Source organism: Corapipo altera, unplaced genomic scaffold, assembly GCF_003945725.1.
Source record: "Corapipo altera isolate COAL_440 unplaced genomic scaffold, ASM394572v1 61553, whole genome shotgun sequence".
In the NCBI taxonomy this organism is placed as follows: domain Eukaryota; kingdom Metazoa; phylum Chordata; class Aves; order Passeriformes; family Pipridae; genus Corapipo; species Corapipo altera.
The window spans coordinates 290812-311976 of NW_020884918.1; the positions used below are offsets into that span (position 1 = coordinate 290812).

The 21165-nt window shown below is 39.8% G+C and overlaps 1 protein-coding gene across 4 annotated transcripts in view; it reads left to right on the top strand.

Annotated features, from left to right (window-relative positions):
- The first annotated feature begins 64 nt into the window (after positions 1-64).
- KIAA1328 (KIAA1328 ortholog) overlaps positions 65-21165 on the top strand; it is a 171326-nt gene continuing 150225 nt past the window's right edge. The window contains exons 1-5 of one of the 4 annotated variants that reach the window (XM_027656070.1): positions 65-151; positions 4740-4775; positions 6448-6578; positions 10320-10414; positions 18871-18986. In XM_027656070.1, the coding sequence (XP_027511871.1) occupies positions 94-151; positions 4740-4775; positions 6448-6578; positions 10320-10414; positions 18871-18986 (436 nt within the window). In that variant the 5' untranslated portion in view covers positions 65-93. Of the gene's footprint in view, positions 152-230; positions 294-4739; positions 4776-6447; positions 6579-9758; positions 9919-10319; positions 10415-18870; positions 18987-21165 lie in introns of those variants that run through there. The other 3 variants (XM_027656071.1, XM_027656072.1, XM_027656073.1) reach the window with 3 other exon arrangements.

Below are 21165 nucleotides of genomic sequence, written 5' to 3' on the forward strand. Positions count from 1 at the left end.
CCGCGCCCCCGCTTGCGGCCTACGCGGGCAGCCAATGGACAGCGAGCGGCGGGGGGGCGGTGGAGGCGCGCGGGGAGTGGCGGCTGTTTCAAGATGGCGGCGGCGGCCGCCGGTGAGGGTGGAGGTCCTCGCTGGAGCCGTGGCTGTGGCCGTATCCTTCCCTGCGGCTCGGGGCGAGGAGACGGCGGCGGGGAGGGCCCTCAGGGGTGTGCGGGGAGGCCTGTCGGGGGTTTTGGCGTGGAGCCGTTGCGGGGCTGTGGGACGAGTGGGGTTCTGTGGCCGCGACACCAGAGGTGTGGGGGCACCGAGTGTTATGGGGGCTCGGCCTGCGGAGAGGGAATGGGCGTGTGGCTGTGTTCGGGGGGTGCGCGGGATTGATAGGCAGAAGTGGCCTGCCAGAGGAGGGAGGGTTGTGTGACTGGGCTGTGGAGTCCTGGAGGAAGTAAATATATAGAAATGGGGAAACTGCGTTTAGCTCATGGAAACTTGTAAAAGAATCGATAGAGCGAATGGGGTGCTTTAGCCTGGAGAAGGGGAGGCTCAGGGGTGAGCTCACCCCTGACAGGAGTGTGGACCCAGGTCGGAGTCGGTAAAAAGTGAGGGGACCCCAGAGGACACAGCCTTAACCTGCGCCAGGGGAGATTTAAGCTGGACATTAGGAGGAATTTCTTCACAGAAAAGGGTAATTAGACATTGGAATGGGCTGCCCGGGGAAGTGGTGGAGTCACCGTCCCTGGAGGTGTTTAAGGAAAGATTGGACGTGACACTCAGGCTGTGGTCTGGTTGACACAGTGGGTGATTGTTCACGGGTTGGAGTTGCTGATCTCAGAGGTCTTTAACAAACTAATGAATTCTGAGATTCTTTGAAACTGAGGCTGAACAGGTAGCAAGGAACAGATGTGTCTTTTGTGAGTGGCACCTAAGCTTGATTACAAGCATAAAATTTAGGGTGACCCTGTGTGGGACACAGAGGGCTCTGTCTGTGAGGGACAGATGTGAAGCTGCGGTGGCTTCATCTGCAGAGGACTGGCAGGCTCCTGTTATGGGAGACTATGTGGAGCTAGACTTGTAGATGGAGTGGGTGGTGGTTGTGGTGTTGGGGAGTCAGCCTGTAAAAGCCTGGCTAGAGAGAGATGCGCTTGTGTGGCTCGGAGAATCAGGAGCTGATGTTTGGGCTCCTGGGGCTGAGGTAGAGGCTCAGGGATGTGAAGACATTGAGGTGGAGCTGACAGCCTGACCTGGTGGAAATTTAGGACCTGACAATTTAGCTCCAGGTATGAGGGATTTGAGGGATTGCTATTACTCATGTTGAAAGTGGGATTTCAGCATCAGCTGGAAGACTGAAAAGAAGAGTATGTGTGTGTGCTCTTGTATTTATGTTTGATTGCACACTCGCTAGACAGCACTGTTTAAGTGAAATGGGCCAGCCATCCCAGGGACTGTTTGGGAAGCACATTGTTATGATTTCCCATCTGTGTAAAGTAAAATAGATTGCCTACAAATTTCTCTGTGCCATGATGGTGTGAAGGTTGGTGATCACATATCAGATTTGTTGCCACACTGTCACTGCTGTGCTCATTTGATGCAGTTACACTGACAGTGTATTTTTATCAACTGACTACTGATGTGACAGGTTGTTTCCCGTGACCAAATATGGTTTCTTGAGCCCATCATCAGACTCATGTGTCATGATATTCCAAGGAATGAATTTTTTCCTGACAGTTATTTCCATTTTATGTTTTTTGGCGAGTAGGTAGTATTGCCTCTGATCCTGGAAAATATATTTTATGTATATTTATATAAATATATATACTTTAAATATATAATACTTAGAAATGCGCATCGTACAATTTAAAATAATAACAATGTATGCTTTCAAAAAAAATAGGAGGGGGTGGGGGATTCGGTACATTGGGTAGTGTTGGTTTAATAGGTTTGTAAAATTGAACTTCTGCCCATAACTGCTGAATAGATTCAGCATAGCAAGGCAGATGCACTGTTGCTTGTGTAGGTGAGCCCTGCAGCATCATAGTGTGTAGTTCCTCCAGTGCCTGTCTGTGCTGTTGCACTGAACTTTAGCTGTGGTGGTACAAGGTTTATAGTACTATACTTACCTTGTCAGTCTTGAGGGGCATGTGGCAGTGGATTAATGCTGAAAGGTTGATACTGGTCCTGTTCCCAGTCTTGCACGCCAAGGCAAGGACGTTGGACCTGTTTACGAATTGGCTCCTGAGTCACTGCGATTTTTGGTCCAACTGATTGAGGTTACCTGCTCCAACTTGGGGTTATTCTAATGCATTGGGCTGCAAACCTTCACAGGAGAGTGGTCCTGGTAGCAACATCTTTGACTAATTTTTGCTTCCTGCTACGAGGCATCTATCCACAACAGCTGCCAATACCAGCTCTGAAAGCGTAATGTTGTTTAGGCAAATCTTTTTATTTCCTATAGCCGAGTGTTTACACACAGATTAACCATATGTCAGTTGAGTAAGCAATTGCCTGTGCTGAAGTTGTTTCCTGTAGTAGTGTGAGCTGAAGACATGCTCCTCAGTGCCCTGCAGTTTGCTGTCCTGGTGGACACAGCTGTTTGGGCTGGGCTTTGATCCAGGCTCAGACTTTTGATCTAAGTTAGTGCTTTTTGAAAAGAGGGCACACATAGTGCTTTTCTCTCAGAGTTTGTTCAGGTTCCTCACCTGGTTCGTGCTGTGAGCTCTCAGTGTGTTCTGGCAGCTAGGAGAGAGCAGGCTGCAGCTCACAGGTGAGAACAGAAGTGCTCTCAGTGTTTGTAGAGAGAGGTGGCTTTGACAGCAGTACTCAGTGAATGTATTTTCAAACTGGTATGAGACTGATGAGTGATAATTGTTTATGAGTGATAAAGGGCATCAGCAAGATCATAAGGGAGCGTGTGATCAAGCCCTTCCAGTGTGTTGAGTACCAGTTCTGTGACGGACAGTGGGTGTTGATTGAAGTTGCTGTCCACAGGGGGAGGCTCCTACACTGTTCCTAGTTTTCTCCACTGTGTAATAATCTACTAAATTAAGCACCATCTCAGAATCAAATTTTAGTCAAGTCAAGAGTTAGTATATGTTGATTGAAATATTTTCATAACTTGACTTTATTGTATGAAGGCAACTGCAAAGCCTTTGTCTGCATTTATCTGTAAACAGTACAGAAATTAGGTAATTGAGTCAATTGCCCAACCACAGAAGGTTGAGGAAAGTAAAGCTGTATAGACAAAAGATAGTGGGGCAGAACTCTGTGCCCCCTGCTTTTGTTTTTCACTTTCGTATTGCCCTGGTTTCATCTGGGATACAGTTAATTTTCTGTCTTGTACCTGGTACAGTGCTGTGTTCTGTATTTAGTACAAGAGTAATGCTGACAACACACCGATGTTTGGGATGTTGCTCAGCAGTGTTTACCCTAAAACATGGACTTCAATGTCCCGTGCTCTGCCAATGACCAGCTACACAAGAAGCTGGGAGGGAGCATGGCCAGGAGAGCTGACCTGAACTGACCAAAGGGATATTCCATACCATGGAGCATCATGCCCAGTACATAAACTGAGGGAGTTGGCTGGGAGGGGCTGATCATTGCTGGGGAACAGGCTGGGCATTGGTCAGTAGGTGGTGAGCAACTGTACTGTGCATCCCTTGTTTCTTTTTGGGTTTTATTTCTCTCTCCTTTACATTACAAATAGTATTATTTGTATTAATATCCTATTCTGTTTTATTTTGTTTCAGTTGAACTTTTCTTATCTCCACCCACGAGCTTTACCTTTTATCTCTGCTTTTGCTCCCCTCTGGGGGGGGCAGGGAAGGGGACAGGGACTGAGGGAGCAGCTATGTGGTACTGAGTTGCTGGCTGGGGTTAAGCCCCACCGAGTGTGTTAGTTACTTACATGGGAATAACAATCATTATGTTCAGCTAAATGAAACTGCTGCTTTAAAGAAGGCAGTATGGTTTACACCCTTCCCTGAATTATACTGAGTTGTATTTTTAGTGGTTTCTGGGAGGTGAGGGATTCAAGTTCAGTGACTGCTGATATAGCACAAATAATATGGTGCCCTGTTCTTTCTGATTTCTAAGTGTTTTCTGCAGTCAAGTAATTTAATAGTTAAAGCTCTGGGACATTTGAAAGTTCTTAAAACTTCTTAAAGAAAATTAGTCCTTAGGCTTTATCTGTTTTTTGGGTTTTTTTAATCTGTTACTGATCATGTGAAGATCTGATGAGAATGACCAACTTCCTTTGAAACCTTTTGCATTTATCCTCCTTTATGTTTCTTAGAATATCCAATGTATAAGAATGTACAAAATGTATTTCATTGCAATATTAATATATACACTCTTGCAGAATTTGTCTCTCCTTCACAAAAAGAGGTTCCTTATACAAAAATAACCTGTTTAAATTTAAATAAATATTATTACTTCATTATCTTAGTAATTACACTTGTGAGGCTGGCCGCTGGGATCTTTTGGAAGGTGGCCTCTAAGATAATCTTTAAGGCTGAAAGTTAATGCATGGTGAAGAAGGAGTAATGACTTTTGTTCTAGCAATCTCTGTGATGGTGGTTCTTTTCTAATCGAGTTTTCCTTGCTTTTCTTGCACCCAGTACTTGTTACCAGTTTGTTTTCTTTTCAAAAGTCTTTTAAAATTAAGAGCCCAAATACTTATTTTTACAGTTCTGTTTAAAGAGCCAAACTTGCTCTCTTTTTATTACCTTTAACAAAACCACATACAGTTTCTGATGAAGAAGAGCCAATGGTACCTGTTACAGGTATGACCTTCTAATAGATGTAAACAAAGTTGTTTTTTTTTCCTGATAAAATTTGCAATGTCTTTTCAGGTACGTGGTTTGTGTAGTTAAGTGTGTAAGGTAGAGAGTCATCACAGGTTGTAATGGGACATATAGGATTACAGCAGAGGATTTATGCTCTGCTGCTTAGATAAGCATACTGTATAAAATGAATAGTTTCAGGGGAGCTGTTTCTGTTGCAGGTACAGCATAGTTTTATCCAATTTATAAGCTAAGCTGAATTTTTAATGTGGTCTCCAAAGAATATTGAAGCATTAGAGGTATCGAGGTCTTTTGTAAATTTTGAAGATATCACTTGAAATGAAGATTCATTATGTAAAGCAAAAGTAATTTTTTGGTTTTTTTATTAGTTCTTTTGACCTTGATATACTGAATGCAAGCTTGCCTACATTGCTGGGGAAAAGATGAGTGTTCTTAGTTCCCCTTTAAAATTCTCTGATTGTTTTCAAACACAGCTCTTACAGTGACACCAGGTCCTGAAAACATATCTGGGCATGATTAACTTTGGTAAAATTGTGTATATGTCATCCAGCAGTTATAAATTTTGAGAAATCCTACTCTCTAGTTTGGAGTAGCATGGTTACCCTCCAAAACTACTGGCCAAATAGCTCTGTTCAAAAACTGTGTGTGTTTTGTAACTAGCATAGTTCAAGCCAGGTGATGTGAGATGGTTACACTCTGTGCCCTGGAAAGAAGGCAGTGTTCCTAAATGATGTAAATCGACTCACTCTGGGAAATACTCTTCCACTTCTGTGAAAGAGAGTTCCAGGAACATTGTTTTCCTTTGTGTATGAGCATGGAGATGTTAAAGCTTATAATTTAGTTCTTTCAGTGGGGTTTCTGGTACACTTCTGAAATTCATTACCCAAATAAGTGTATTCTATCTGCTAGTATAAAATTAATATTTTTTGTTCAAAACCTTTTTGCACTTCTGAACAGTCAAAACTCAAACCAGTACCAAGAAGCTACGGGCTTTAATCTGGCCCTGGGCAGTTTTAGTGTTAGTATCAGTGTGGGCACTTTATAATTGCAGCATCAGGATTTTCAGTGCTTTCACATTCTCACCATTGGTAGTGGTGAACTAATTCTAATTATGCCAGGAAGTTTTTTACAGATGATCTGTGGAGTGTGCACTGAAGTGTTGCCTTACTCATATTCCTGGTCCTGAAAGGAACAATTAGCCTGGGCAGTCAGTAGGTTGATTGTATAACAGAAAAGTGGTATTTTATCGTATGAGTGGTACTTTAAGCAGCAGTACTGCTTGGTTCCTTTTTGTCTTTGAGTGTCAAAGGAGAAGCTCAATTTTATGCTTTTGCATCTTAAACAAACAGGGTTTTTTTGCACTGAACCTCCATCAGAAGATGTGCCTTTCAGAACTTACTTTGTTGCTCTTTGTGGCTGCATGCACTTCAGTGCCATACGCCTCTTTTTCTGCTGATACATTAATCGTAATGAATTTTTGTGTGGAGTGAGAGGCTGGGGGGAAACTGCAAACATATACCTGACGTGCTCATTCTTTTCAGAAAGAGCTGCTAAGGCAAAGATGCCTTCGTGGAAGTCCTGTTGTACAAGGCAAGAGAAGGGTCTCTTTTCACTTTGTAATCTGTGTGTTCTGCTTGTCTTTCATTTACAGGAGTATCTACAAAAGGAAATTTAAAAACAAGCTGTTTGCCAAAATATCAGACAAGTCAAACTGTGCCTGTAGCTGTTGCTTCTGTTTCCATGGATCCGGATAGAAGTGTGGGAGATCTGACAGGGCAGCAGGTCAGAAAAGGCAAATTTTTATTGCTCTTAAGACTTAGTAGAAAAATGTCAGATTTTATATTTAGATTGAAAACTCTTACACAGCATTAGAATACTTTTATTTTTACAACCTCTTATACTTTTTGCCCACTTACATGGTGGCTTGCTGACAGAATTTATCATCTAAAGAAAACAAAGGGTGAATGTGCTAATTTATGTAATTTGTGTGTAACTGGAGCTATGTAAAAGAGATTATATATATTTCTATGTGTGTATTTGTAGAGAGACAGTGAGTGTAGTCTTGGATAGCACCTAACCTGTATTTTACTGAGCAAACATGCCGAAAGTTGTGTTCAATCTACTCAGTTTCATTGCTGTAGTCATATCATTTAGAAACAAGACCTATAAAACTGTTCTTGGAGACCTTTTCACTGTGGCTGCTCATGTTATTAGGGTAAGATCACTTTCTGTTTTTGATGTAGAAGTTCAAAATGCATGTGAGTAGCAGAAGTAGCTTTGTCCATTGACACTGCATTTGGTTCTGCTTTGAATTGTGTGGTCTCCTTCTGTGAGAAGAGGTGACACTTTTCCTACAATTGCATTAGAAATTTCAAAGCAGTGGGGTTTTTTTGGAAGGTTATTCTGTGTTGTGGTAGATACTGTGATATTCAGAAATCTGTTGAGAGGTGCCATTTTTCTAACATGGTTTGTATAGTGCAATGACTGTTTAAGTTATTTGAGTACTGTTAAGTCTCTTTCCTAGTATTCATTTGTAAATCACTAGAGTTTGGCATCCTTCCACTTACAGGCAGGATCTGAAACTTTGGACTGCTCTGCATCATTGTTGTATTATCATGCAGTTAGATCTTGTTCTCCATCTGGGCTAAGATGTCCTTCCCAGTCTTCTGTGCACTGGGTGGATGCTGTGTCTCACATGTATGTTCAAAACTCTGATGTGAAGACAGATCACTCAGTTCTCGTTGCTTTGACAGTGTCATTGCTTTTTGAATCCTTCAGCATGACACTGGTATTAATTTTTAGGGCCTTCCTGGACTTATCCCTTTCCATTTCTCTGTTTATCAGTACTTGCTTTTAGGATGCTGGCATGTACCTCTGCTTTGCAAATGATGCCGTTAAGTGACATGCAGATAAATTCCACAAATAGCCCCCATTATGCAGAGTCTTTATGGAGAAGCATCTCTTCATAAGTATCTACAAGCCTGCTGCCTCATAGATGCCTTCAATGTGTCACATTAAAATCTGTTTTGTTGAATGGTGTGTTGATTGCATTACTTGTTGTTTAGAGAGTTTTTACTCCTTTTTTTTTTTTTTTTTGAAAACCGTTGTGGTATAAATGGATTTTTGTGTGCTTTTTTATATAATGCCTGATACATGAAATCTTAATTGGTGACTCGTGCTTTTATGATATTGACAGTTAAATGCGTTCAAAACTCTGTTTCTTTTCTGTCTTTTATAACCTTCTGTTTTTCTCTTACCTTGCCAAATCCTCATGGAAACTTTGTAGTCTGAAGATAAGCTCTGAATTACTTGAAACAAATAGAACAAATGTGTCTCACTTGTTATGGAAGAAAAACTCCTTTTGCGTGGAGTTTTCATCACCAGCACAACTCATTTTCTGCCAGATGTTGTGTGCATGTCTAGGGAGAGCTGATGGCTTTACTTTAACAAAGAATCATAAAATGGTTTAAGTTGGAAGGGACCCTAAAGATCATCTCGTGCAACCCCTTCTGACACGGACAGGGACACCTTTCCCTAGTCCAGACTGCTCAGAGCCGTATCCAGCCTGGCCTGGACATAATCCTGAGCAATGTGGAGTAGGCTGGAGTAGATGAGCTACCGAAGTCCCTTCCAACCTTAACCATCCTGTGATTCCGTGTGATTTTGTCAGGCAGATTGTCACCTTCCAAGGTGTAGAGAGTATCTTACAAATACCGAGTTACAAAACTGCTTTCTGTCCTGAACTGTGAAGAAAGGACAGAAACCTGGGAAGAGGAGACAATACAGTCTTGGCTTCTACCTCCTTTTTTGTCTTGTTTTGATGGTTGAGCTGTTGCTGTGCATGATGCCACAGCTTCTTTTTGACATGTGTTATGGTACAAGTCTGCCTCTGAGAATTTGTATTGTGCTACCTCTGCGTACCTGTGCACAAATGTTAGTCTGACAGTATGTACATTGGTTTGGGTAATAGTTTGAGGTACCTTCTGTTAAAATCTCCTTCGCTAATGTGATCAAGCTCCTGTCTTTTTGAGTGAAAATTGTCCTGTAACTTTTTGTTTTTCTTAAAGAAGTTCCATTGTCTGGCTGCTGAAAAAAAAGTCAGACATTTTTAGCATGGAAAGTGAAATTCCTTCAAAGGTACTGTAGTTGAATTCAGTTAAGTTAAAGACACTGTCTCTTCATTTGTATGACTGTAAGCAGCATATGTTTAGGAAGGAAACTGAAATTAGATGTCCCCTTGAAAGGTGCTAAAATTTGCCTTGTGAGACTCCTTCCCCCTACCTGGGGAAAATACATTGAAGTCAAAATAAGAATGTACTGAAGGGTCAGGTGGGTGACCATGAGTCCTCTTTTACTAGAGGACATTGTTCTTTAATTGTTTTAAGCTACTGTTTAAGAAGCAATTAGCTGAGAGTGAAAGGGGTCACTTCCTCTGTGGTGGGTGTAGATCAGCTGCTGTTCCTGCTAATGAGAGGGGAGAAGCCCAGCGTTAGCTGTGCAGGCTTTTTGTGCTCTGTTGTGTTAACTTGGCCAAACTGCGGGGCATTCGGCTGCATTCTTTTATCTCACGTTAAGCTGGGGAGGTTTGTAATATTTGTAGGTTTATAAAAGTCTAAACTGAAATAAATCAGATTGAGTGGAGATACTGAAACTTGTCAAAACCTCGAGCAGAATAGCATAGCCCTTATTGCCGCGTTCATCTTGGGATTCGCATCTCGTGCCGTCCGCGAGCACTGCAGAACCGCGTCCCCCGGTCACAGGAATTTTGTGATAAATAAACCCAATTTAGAACCTTTTCCTGCTCTGAAGCATCCCGAGGTAGGGAATGTGTTGCCCTCAGCGGTACACGGGCAGCGGTGCAGGCCCTCTGGTGGGCACTGGTAGCAAGAGCAGCGGTTCTCTGTGTGTTAAAGGAGTGCATTAAAGGCCTGAAGTGCTGGGTCTGTTACAGGCCTGTTTTGACGGGTGTTAACTGCAGTGGTAGCAAATAAGCCATTCAGATCAAACAGTAGCCATGTGTGAAAGGGTCTGGACTTTCCTGTGTATTAGAAAAATGAAATAAGGACTTACTGTCTACTAACAATACTTTGCTGTTTCGTATGCTTTGGTCGTAAACTCTGAGGCAGGATATATTTTTCTTACTTTCTACTCTGTGTGATAATAAAGTTTGGACTTGGATTTGGGTATCACTGCACTGGATTTCCAAGTCATGAGAACCTACTTCCCTTTGTCTACTGTGAATCAATGAATAGTGCATGTCTTAAAACTTTACCCAGCATGTTTCTTATAGAAGCTAGCAGCTTGCGTTTGAATTAAAAGACTCTTAAAGTAATTCTCCGCAATTTGGTAATTTGTTTTGCTGAAATGTACTTAACGTTTTTTTAAAAATACGAATTTTATTTCCAGTTGGAATTGATCTGCTTTCAGCTTGTAATTATTAGGTCTTGAAATGCTTTTAATATCTTATGAAATATTTGTTTTCTTTTAAACGGTACTTTCTAAAATGTTACTTTAAATTTTCAGGTCACTAATGAAGGAGGAATGAAGAGTGCTTCTTTAAAGGATTTGTGTCCTGAGGACAAGAGACGCATTGCAAACTTAATTAAAGAACTTGCCAGGTAAGAAGAAGCATCACCTGAAAATGCATTATGTTTAAAAGGAGTCATTCCTCTAATTAACATCAAACAATGTAAAACTGCATTATGATACTGAATATTTGCATAAGGTAATTTTTCTTGCTGCAAGAGATATGAACAATGAAGCAAGCTGATTGGTTTTTCCTTGCTTTGTGACCCCTAAATGTATATTTAAAACAAAAGCCAAAGTTTAGCGACCAGCAGTAGTTCATCCATATAAGCCTAATCACAAGTCTAGGATTTTGTTTGTTGCAAGTATCATGTGCTTTAAATAAAAACATGCTGCTTTTGGAAATGACAAACTTTGTTGCTATGAAACTTTGTAGTGCTTGATGTTTGGCAGGAGGTAAGATTTTGTATGAGATGCCATGTTGAAGGTGGGTTGCTGATCTTAATGGCTGAAACATGTTGATCAATATTTGCCTGTGTAACTTCTACTTATCTAGCCAAACTTTTACTTTGATTAATTTCTTCAGGTTCTACCTATTCTTTGAAAGGAGAGGCTCAAGTAGTGCAAATTTCTCAGCTTTAGCAGAAGCCTTTTTCAGTTTTGTTCTAGTGCTGGTTACATTCACAAAGATAAAAGGTGGGTTGAATTTGAGTGAGGACATTTTAGTCCTGCTCTCTGTCCCTAACAACTGGGAATATCTGGAAGTCCACTTCTTACATGGTGGCTGTAAGAATGAGGAGGACCACGTGGACCTTTGTCAGTCTTTGGCACAACATCAGTGGGGGAAGTATCGTGAGATGCTCTCGGGTCCTTTGGGTAAAAGTTAGTGTCCACATGTAGAATTTTTAAAGGCAGGTTTTTTTTTTAACAGAAGGCAGATTCTCTGATATTAATGAAATACTTTTTGCCATAGATTTCACATGCCTGTGCAGTAATTGGCAAGCATTACTGTCCCTTTTCTTTTTATATAGGAAAATTTGGACAGAGAAATTAAGTTACTTGCTCAAGGTCATGCAATAACTCTCTGGTGCAGCTAGGAATATTTTCTCTCTGATTATCCTCATCCAGTGGACCATTTTACCTGCTAATAATTTGTACTAATATAGGATTTCTTGCCATACAGTATTTCAGTAATTTCTGAAGTTCTTCATGCTTGCAACTCTATTTTATCATATCTTGTGTTAGAAAATGTATAGTTAAGACTGTCATAAAGAGTAGATTGCTGAGAAGCCTGGTTCCAAATTGTCAGATGTCGGAGCTATTTGGACACTGTTGCCACTGTTGATATATAGAGTTATATTCTAATATTAAAAAAACCCTTTTATTACATTGTTCCTCATAATACAGTGCTCTCTAGTGAATAGTAGTACACTAATTCATTTGAGCATGGGATTCTTCTTAAATCTCAGATGCTGTGATTTTTCCCTTAGGACAGCTTGATATTTCTGCCTGACATTTCTTTGAAGAAAAATAGAAGGTGCAGCAACATTAATTTTGAAAAGTAAAATTAGTGGAACACTATTATTTTATACTTAGTTCTCTTTTATTTTTAAAGCTAATCATATTTTTATTGGATGTAATTAAAAGTCCTTTGCAGAGTAATAGGGAAGTTGAACTTTAATTCAGCTCACCTCGTCACTTTTTTAAAACTCTCCATAATTTTCACCCTTAGTTGTACCATGATGGAGTGCTCTTACATGCATTAGAACATTCTCTGCTATTTCAGAGAAGAAAAAGGACCAGCAGAAAGCTGAAAGTTTTCCAGGAAGACTGACCTGCAGTAAATACTTGGAATAATAAAGGTCTCACTTGACCAGGGCTATACCTCACTATTCCTTATTTTGCTACAATTTATGAATGAAAAAGATGGTGGTTGAGACTAATTCGTGCAGGTTTGACGCAGGAAGGTGGACAGAAATAGATTGGTCAGTAAGTGGCTTCATGAAGGCTTTTGTAAAGTGGTAAAATTCTGTCTGTGTGGAAACCAGTTGCAAAATACGATGAACTCTTGGGGCTCGAATTTCAACCAGGTCTTGCTTGAGCAGTTCAGGCTAGTGGCCTTTTCCTGACTTCAGGGACTGCTCAAGGAGAGCTCATGTACTTTTCTTTCTCTTCCCAATTTTTACTTCTCTTCCTCCAACTCCTACTCCCATTGCACTTTTGAACACTGAGGGGGTGTGTGCCACTGCATTCACTCAAGTGTCACACTTTGTGTTGGTATGAGTAAATTCTAATGCCAGATGCATTAATATATCCTTTTCTTTGAAAAAAAAGTCAGTTACTTGGCTGTAATGCTCTGCTGCTGGGGATTCCAGTGTCTGACATCATGTTAGCTGTTAGGGACTTTATGAAATTGGATTTTGAGACAGGGTCAAAGGAAACGACTCAGCTGTATCCTTTCTAATCTTCCTTTCTAGGCTAAATAATCGTAGTTTTTGATCTGTGCTGCCACCTGTAAATCTAACAATTACCTCGCCTTTCTTTGAATGTATACAGTCTTGTCTTCCCTTTTAAGGTGAAATGAGAGAGACAAACTGCTTCCAAAGTTTAAAATACTCAAATGTTGCAAATTTGAACTTTTTTATTTATTGTGTCAGCAGATTCTTTTCAAACTGTGTTTATAGAGGAGCTTCTGAGTAGAATGAGTCATGCCCATGAATGCCAAAATGCTTTGTGAGTAAATTCTTGAGTGTGATCAGCCTTTATTTTCAAAAGCAACCAGCATGGCACCTTCATGTTTTCAGTGAGGTGCTGCTGTCATGGTGGTGAAGGTGGCACAGTAACAACAAATTTTTATCTCTGCCCATAAGCCAAGTCCTTTTAAAAAGGAGGAAGGAAGACTTTCTCTGAGCTTTTATTACAGCAGGCTACTTCTGAAGCAGTCATCAGCTTATGTAATGAAATGAGCAGTGAGGTGGTGAAGACACTGAAAGTTCCTCACACTCGTTCTCCGTGCCAGTGTCCGGACACATCAGCCTCTCTGAGAAGGAACCGTGCAGGGTCTGCTGGGATGTGGCCAGTTGACTGCTGAACGTTAAGAATTTGCTAAACACCACACTGAGAATGATTATGAAGTGTTCTAGAGTGAAATACTTCCAAGTGTTATGCAGATTTTGAGAGCTCTCTCTGTCATGGTGTTTGGCTGAATGGAGAGGATCTCAAATTTCTTTGCAGAGAGAGTGGACGTGTGTGTGCTTGCAAGCATTCCCTTCACTCCTAGCTGATACAGGCCACACCTATAGCCGTACTTCTCTGTGACTTTGGGGCTCCTAGTATGACAGGTGTATCACAAATGCTTCTTCCCTGCCTGCCGAGTTCACCTACCTGTACAGCTCACATGTGCAATTTGCTTTAGAGTGAGCAGAGGCCTTGACTAAGTGACAGAGAATGGTTCATGAAAGTTTAATTTTTGTTTTTAGTGGTGAAAATTGGTATCTAGCTACTTTATATTCTTTCTTTCTTTGGATAAGATAAACATGGAGATAGCTGGCTCCCTGTTGTCTTTGCAAATAAATCTTCTAAAGCAATTTAGGTAGAAAGGAATCGTAATGCCCTTACTCACCCGTGGGAGGGAGTGATTGCCCTTTCCAAATGAGATACAAGACAGTTCTTGCTATCCTGTTAGTGTCTTTCTGGCTGAGATCACTGGCATACCCAGAATGACTTGTGACTGGCAGCTACCAAACAGCCTTCAGACATGCATTTGACCCTTGCTGAGAAGATGCTTCCTCCTTCCCAAGGCCTTGGATTCCTAAACCCTTTGTAGGATGCTAGCAGTCTGGGATGCCAGTCTTTTCTACTGCCATTGCTTTATCTGGACTTTTTATCCTGATAAGATGAAATCGACCAACTAAAATTGAAATTTTCCAACAAAAGGTGAAAATGGGAATCAAAACAGAAGGTTAATTTGGTTACAGAACTGGAAACCATTACAAAGGAGGACAGTAAAACTATTGTAGCATATATCTGCTGTTTAAGTGCTTTTCTTCCAGGATCTTTGAAGGACAACTTGCCTGTGGAAACCTATATTACAAATCTGCAGTGTTTGACTTCTAGGGTTGCCTTCTCTCCTGGGTTACACTACTTCATATTTAACCAAATTGTTACCTGGCTTTAACCTCAAAATCTTTTCTTTGGTTTTTTTTTTTTTTTGTATGCTGCTTTAGGAGCAATATTGTGCTTCAGTTCTCTTAATTGGTCAGGCAGTGAGACTGCAAATGAGATATCCCTAAGCTTGTCTGGCAAATGGCTTTGTACTGATAGGAAAAGCATGCCCAGGATTATTGTATCACCAATCACACTTACCTTTTGTGCTTTAAAAGTCATTTGTAGCTATAAATTCATGCTGTGAGATCTAGTTTTGTATTTTGCAAGATGCATATCATAAAATTTATCCATTGTGCAGCAATTTCAATTAGGTTTTGGGACCGTATTTTTTTTTGTTAATTTTTTTTTTAATTTGTACAAACTGCCCATGATACTGGAGTAAAATGTATCAGATTTGTGAACATTGTTCTTGGACAAAAAATACTGCCATTCTCTCTTCCTGGAGTGCTTGTATTAAAAGTCACTTTTTTGCTCAGTTGTGCCAGAGGCAGAATCAACTCTGCCATGGAAAGTTCTGTTTTTGCCTTTCTGGAGTATGTCTTTCAGTCGGGATATCAGCTGGTTTCATTCCATGATATCCATGTGTGCTGGACTTTGCATGATGCCCTTATCTTGATCCTTGCTTGATTTTTGACTCCTGTGATGGACTTGCCTGTTTCAGATGCCACTTTTTGCTTGAAATTTAAAAACTTGTAGTTTTCAAAAATGGTCACCAAAATGTTTTCATCTTTGCTAGCTAGTTGGCAGACGAATACCAGGTTACTGTTTCCTAACAGTTAAGTGTTCCCAAAGAGCATAGGACTGATCAGGGAAGTTTCCAGTGTTTGTATCTCTGCTTTTTGTTTGTTTTGTTTGTCCTCTGTCTTAATTTGCTGAGCCACAGTTCTTAATGCATTTCATATTTCTCTTGGTAAAAGCTCTTTTTTTTTTTTTTTTTAACATTTTTAAAACTCTACATTTTTAAAGATTGTGAGTACTTTCAGTCAGGAAGAGTTCTTTTGAGTTCTGTCCCTAGTGTAGTGTTGATGTGAGTATTATCACGGCTCTTTCTTGTGCGTGTCAGTTTTTCATTAAATAAATAAAACTTGAAGTGCTGTTGACTTGTGCAGTGCTTCAGAAATTCCACCTGGAGAGCATCAATCCTGCTTACTCAGTGGAATGAGTCGGTGTCACCAGTAAACTTGTTGATCAATTTCTTCTTTAGATCAGACAGAAACACTGGTATCAGCAGTGGACTTGGTAGCACAACACAGTAATTGGAACTGGTGAACTAGGAATTAATTTTAACCCTCAGGCTGATGTCCTAGGAGGGGTTTTTGTCAATATATCTGTGTTATGAGTTTTTCTTTTTCTACAGAGGCTCCTGTAAAATGAAATTAAAATATTGATTTAAGTGCATCTAGAATTATGTAAGCTTTGAATTTTACTATGAATTTATTATATTGAATTCATATAAACTGTCAAATTTAAAGCAAATCTTGAAACAAGATGGTGCATATCCTATGACACAAGGTGGGTCAATGTGAATTGTGTGCAACAAAATGCTTCAGACACTAAATGAGAGGATCAGTTCTGCTGATTTGTCATCTTTGTCATCAGTCCTCTATTTGATCCTGGAAACAAAAACAATGGAGCTGAACACCTGCATGTTGCCCAGTGGAGCAGCTGTGCCCTTTGCAGTTGTGCCTTCATTCTTTCACCGCTCTTTTCTGACCCAAGGAGATGAATAGTGGGTGAAAATCCTTTTGAGGAGCATATGAGCCTTGTAATGTTTTTGTATGGCATCAGTGGAGTCCTTCCTCCTTCTGCTAGAAATCATCTGTTCTTTACTGCCAGAAGGCAAAGAAATAAGTATATAAAAAAAATCTCACTGAGCTATTTATAGGAAGTGACATAAATCCAGCATAATCTGATGACATTCTTGTATTCCTTTTCTCTAACTTCCTTTTGCCACCTCCTGTGAGTGACTGTCTTCTGTATCTTGCCTGCGCTTTATGGGCTGTCTTCTGCTTTGTGATACATAAACACATACTGCCACATTTCTCCTAAGATCACTTACTGTTCTCAGTCATTTACTGCATAAGATATGTGGCATAATATATTCATGTGTCTGGGAGTGTGACAACTTGCTGTGATCTGTGTTAAATACAAACACAGCACGTGAATGTGATGCACACTGATACAAGCAGCAAATCACAGAATCCAGAGATGAGTAAAACCTGCTAGGTTTAGTCTGATTTCTCTAGTGCCCTGTTCTTTCTCACCTTATTTTCTTATGTTTGAGTTTAGTGTTATTGGGTGCTAGCATAGCCCCATGTTTCAGTTGCCTTGAACCTTTTTTTCATGTAGCATCACTCCTGCAGTTAGTAAGCAAACTTCCTTCCTTACAGAGTGTCCTGGAGATGATACTTGTCCTCTCTTTCCTTTCCAATTCCCTGCCCTGCTCCTTTACTTCTTGTCTTTCATCCACATGGTCATAGCTGTCTTCATTGTGTTTGTCTGAATTATTTTCTTTTTTTTTATTTTTGCATCTTTCACTGATAATGTGAAGGAAGGTCATATATTCTGTAGTCCCCTGATGGCTCTAGAACTCGCGGTTAGTTGCTAAAGCCTGGGTCTGCAGCCTGTGGCACGTGTGCTGTAGCTGTTGCTGCATCAGGGGGCAAAGAAATAATGTGTGGTAGATATTTTTCAAAAGTTTGCCTGCTTAGGTAAGGAGCGTGTAGGTGTTGGTATTTATCCAGAGTTAATAAAGCTGGTTCCCTTTGCTGTTTTTTTTAATGCTGTGTGCACAGCTCTCACAAGCATGTGAGTGGAGGGCCGGGGGCTTTAGGAATGGGTTGAACTCATCACACCTTCCCAGGCCAGGGCCAGCATTGTAAATGAGACCATGGGCATATGAATAGTGGAATGTTTTTACACTTAATCCATGTACTTTTTTTCCTGTAATTTAGAAACTTTCCAATTAATAGTTTGATCCAAGCTTTATAACCAACCCAATTTAAAGAATTTGATTGTATGTTATCTGTTGTTTGTCTCCATCTAGGTTTGTAGAGAAAAAAATGTGAGTTTCAATACTGTTATTTCCAACTTAATGCAGTCCTCTCAAGCTGATATGGGAAGGGCTGTGGGTTAATCTTAGAGTTGAGGAATGCTAGAGTTCACCCCAGGGGAGTGACCCAATTGTGGTATTTATGGCTTTTCTTCTGGAAGATCAAAATAAATCTGTGTCCTCTTAAGGGAAACACCATGATGTCGAATGGATGTGTCAGTCCTTCGTTGGAGCTCTCTGTCAAGAATGGCAGTGAGTCTGATGGGATGAGTGAAAGGCTTAGTCCAGGCATAGAGATATATATATGTATATTTCATGTATTTTTTTATCCTCTTTCCTCTTTCTATATGATTGTTCCACTCAAAGGAAGTTGAAGTTGAAGTTTTTTAAAAGTTATACTGCTTTGGTCTCCTGTCACCTGTACTGTGGCAGCTGTTTCATCATCATAAAAGACTGAACTTTAAGAGCCTTCAGCAACAGAAATTGCCTAAGTGCAGAGCAATAATATTTATTAGTCTAAGCTCATTACTTAATATTTTTGTGGAGCTTTTATAGAACCATGATTTCTAAGCCATGTTTTTTAGCATAGTTACAGAATGATCTGTGCATAATGATCTTCTTGCCTACGTGATACCAGAATAATTGTTTTTACAGCCTACTCTTGAGGTGCAGAATAAATGATCATTGTAAACCTTTCTCACATTGTCATCTTTTAATCTTGATCCAGTTATTTACACTGAGCAGCAAGATACAGGGTGCCATGCCCCAGACAGAAAGGAAAATTTACTCCTGCAGCTTGATATTTTAAAATCCCCGGAACAGGACAAACTGTTTTATTTGGAGAAAGCTAACAAGAAAAATGATTCTTTCCTGGACTTATGTTTGACCAGTAAATGTGAAAGAAGGATTACTTTATAGATTAAGAAATAGAAAAGTTTTCCAATTTCCTTCCTGTCTTGTCAGTTAAGCTCTCCCATTTGAGTTTTCTGTTTTCATGCCCTGGGCTTGCAAGGATCCCAGTGAGTCTTCATTATGGCTGCAGGGAATCAGGCTGCAAAAGGTAATTGTGGGTTCAGGTCCTTACTTTGTTCTTCCATGCTGCCCATTAATGTGCATATGCTCTACTGAGATTGGTGTCTTTGAAGAAATGATGTATTGCATAAAGTCATATACATCCTCCCTTGTAATGTAATAAAATAAGCATTGTGAGGAACGAACCTGTTTAAGGGTGGAGAGGGTGTTATCCATTTACCTGCAAAGTGGTGAGGAATTGGAAGGCAGACACTATGGTTATGGGCATATATTTTATTTTTCTCAAATTCTTTTCAGGGTAAGTGAAGAAAAAGAGGTGACAGAAGAACGGCTGAAAGCTGAACAGGAATCATTTGAGAAGAAGATCAGACAGCTAGAGGAACAGAATGAACTTATCATCAAGGAAAGGGAAGATATCCTTTAAAAATATGTGCAATGGCTCACTGAAATAAAAAGTGAACTACAGAGAAATAATTGTTCTAATTTATGGCATAGAATAAATCTGCATGTGCTGCCATTCAAAAGCAATCAGAGAGATGACTTGTCAGCATGTGACACTGGTTCATTTGAGCTTAAAACTGCCATCCAGCTGTTCCTATGATGTTGTTTTGCTATGAAATAGATATTTGTCAACTAAAAATGACAATAAGGAATTTATGCATTAAAATATGATTATAGATTTTTTTTTTTACTTAATTCGGTTAGGTGGCTTTAATTTAGGTCTAAAACTTGTATGGTATTCCATTTCTCTCAGTGTCCAGAGGAAGACAATCTACACTGAAGGCATATAAACTACATATATGTACTAGGGGGTTTAGCCAATTTTGACTTGTTTTGATGTAGGGTTTGTTTGTTTGTTTATAAACAGCTGATTCTTTTTTCTTGCAGGCTGTCACTTGCATTTTTTTAAGCTCCATATGCTTAGTCCCAATCTTGGAATATCACGTGCAAAGTCACAGTATCATTGCAGGAACTGCAGTTTTCCTTTGGTGTGATGTTACAGACCTTTACAAAATTCTCTTCTTCGTTTCTCTTCCAAATCTCTGCTGTCAATGCTTTGTTGTTTAATTTGTCAGAGATCTGATGGTTGACTATAGTGGGATGTGGAAGAGACGGTGCTGCAACTACAAAGACAGCAAATAGTGTGTGGTTCATCAGGAGCTGTATTTCCAATACAGCAAGATAATAATGCTTGCTGTTTTTAGGAAGCATGATGCAGCCTGTATACAGTACTGATTTCAGTCCTGAGTTATGCCTTGTTCAAGATAAAAATGACAGAAGTTGAGGAGAAGGGCTACTTGAGATGATGGGGGGCCTGGAGAAGCTATTTCCTGAGCAGAGGCTGAAGTGTATGCTTTTGAATAGTGACTGGCCATGTAGAATTAGGTTGGAATGGTGGTGGGGTGAATAGGGGAGAGACAATACTGAGGTAAAAATGGGCTATTCAAGGTATGAGCCAGTGTTGAAGCAGAAATAAAACGGACATAAACTATCCACAAACTTAAACATGACGTTGGAGGAAGGTTCTGGAAAGTTCAAGCAATCCTAGTTCACTCTTTATCCCTGAGAGGCTTAACAAAAAAAGCAGTTTCTTTTTGATGGAACTTGCTTGGCTTACAAAAGGCACTCAGTGATGTGTGGTCTCTGCCAGCAGGGGATTGCCCTTGGTGTCCCAGAAGATCCCTTGTGTCACAGTGCCATTTAAATTGTTAGAAAGAGTTTTGCCTGTTTGTACTAAATAATATACACATCAACAAACTTAGCTGGCCATGAACAGTTACTGGAAAATATTAAATCTGATGTATTCAAGAGCCATTAGTTGTGGCTACAACTCTTCTACATTAATTTCACTAAATCAGTGTTTTGTTGTGTATTACATCTTGTGTACCCAGTCAGCTCATGAGTGTGGGTGGGATGCATATTCCTGATTAATTTTTTTTAAATTTATCCACATAAAGCTTTCACTAATTTATGTAAGGATTATTTGGCTACCGGGAAGTAGACATTCTTGCTTGTTTTTTTGTTTTGTGGGCTTTATTTCTTTCTTGTTTTTTTTTTTTTTCCCTTTGCTAGAAATAGATTGCGCAGGCATGAATATTTTTCCAGAAGTCTGGTAGACATGGCAGAAGGTTAATGCATGCAATTTTACACTTCATAAAACTTTGTAAAACCTGGAAATATAAAACAAGGTTATAATTTAAAACAATATAATTTTAACTGCTGCAATACTTGCCTATCATACATGAATGATTCAAGATTTTCAACGTAACTCCGATCAGTTAATTTTTTAAAGCTTGTTGCAGGGACAAGAAATAGTAGAAATTACTTGCTGAGTTCGAATACAGATTATGGCCATTTCAAGTACAGCAACTTGAAATTCTTCAAGTTTTTCTGGATTGTGGAGTTCACTTGCAAATAAGATGTCAGGGATATAAAACCATAAGAAAACATCTTCAAGCTATCCCAGTATTTAAAAATTATCCTATGGTAATAAATTGGTTCTTCTGATATAACTGCAGTTATCCAGTGAAGTGTAATTCCAACTTGGTAAAGGTTTAATTCATTTAGCATGGGCAATTTGGTTTTTTTTTT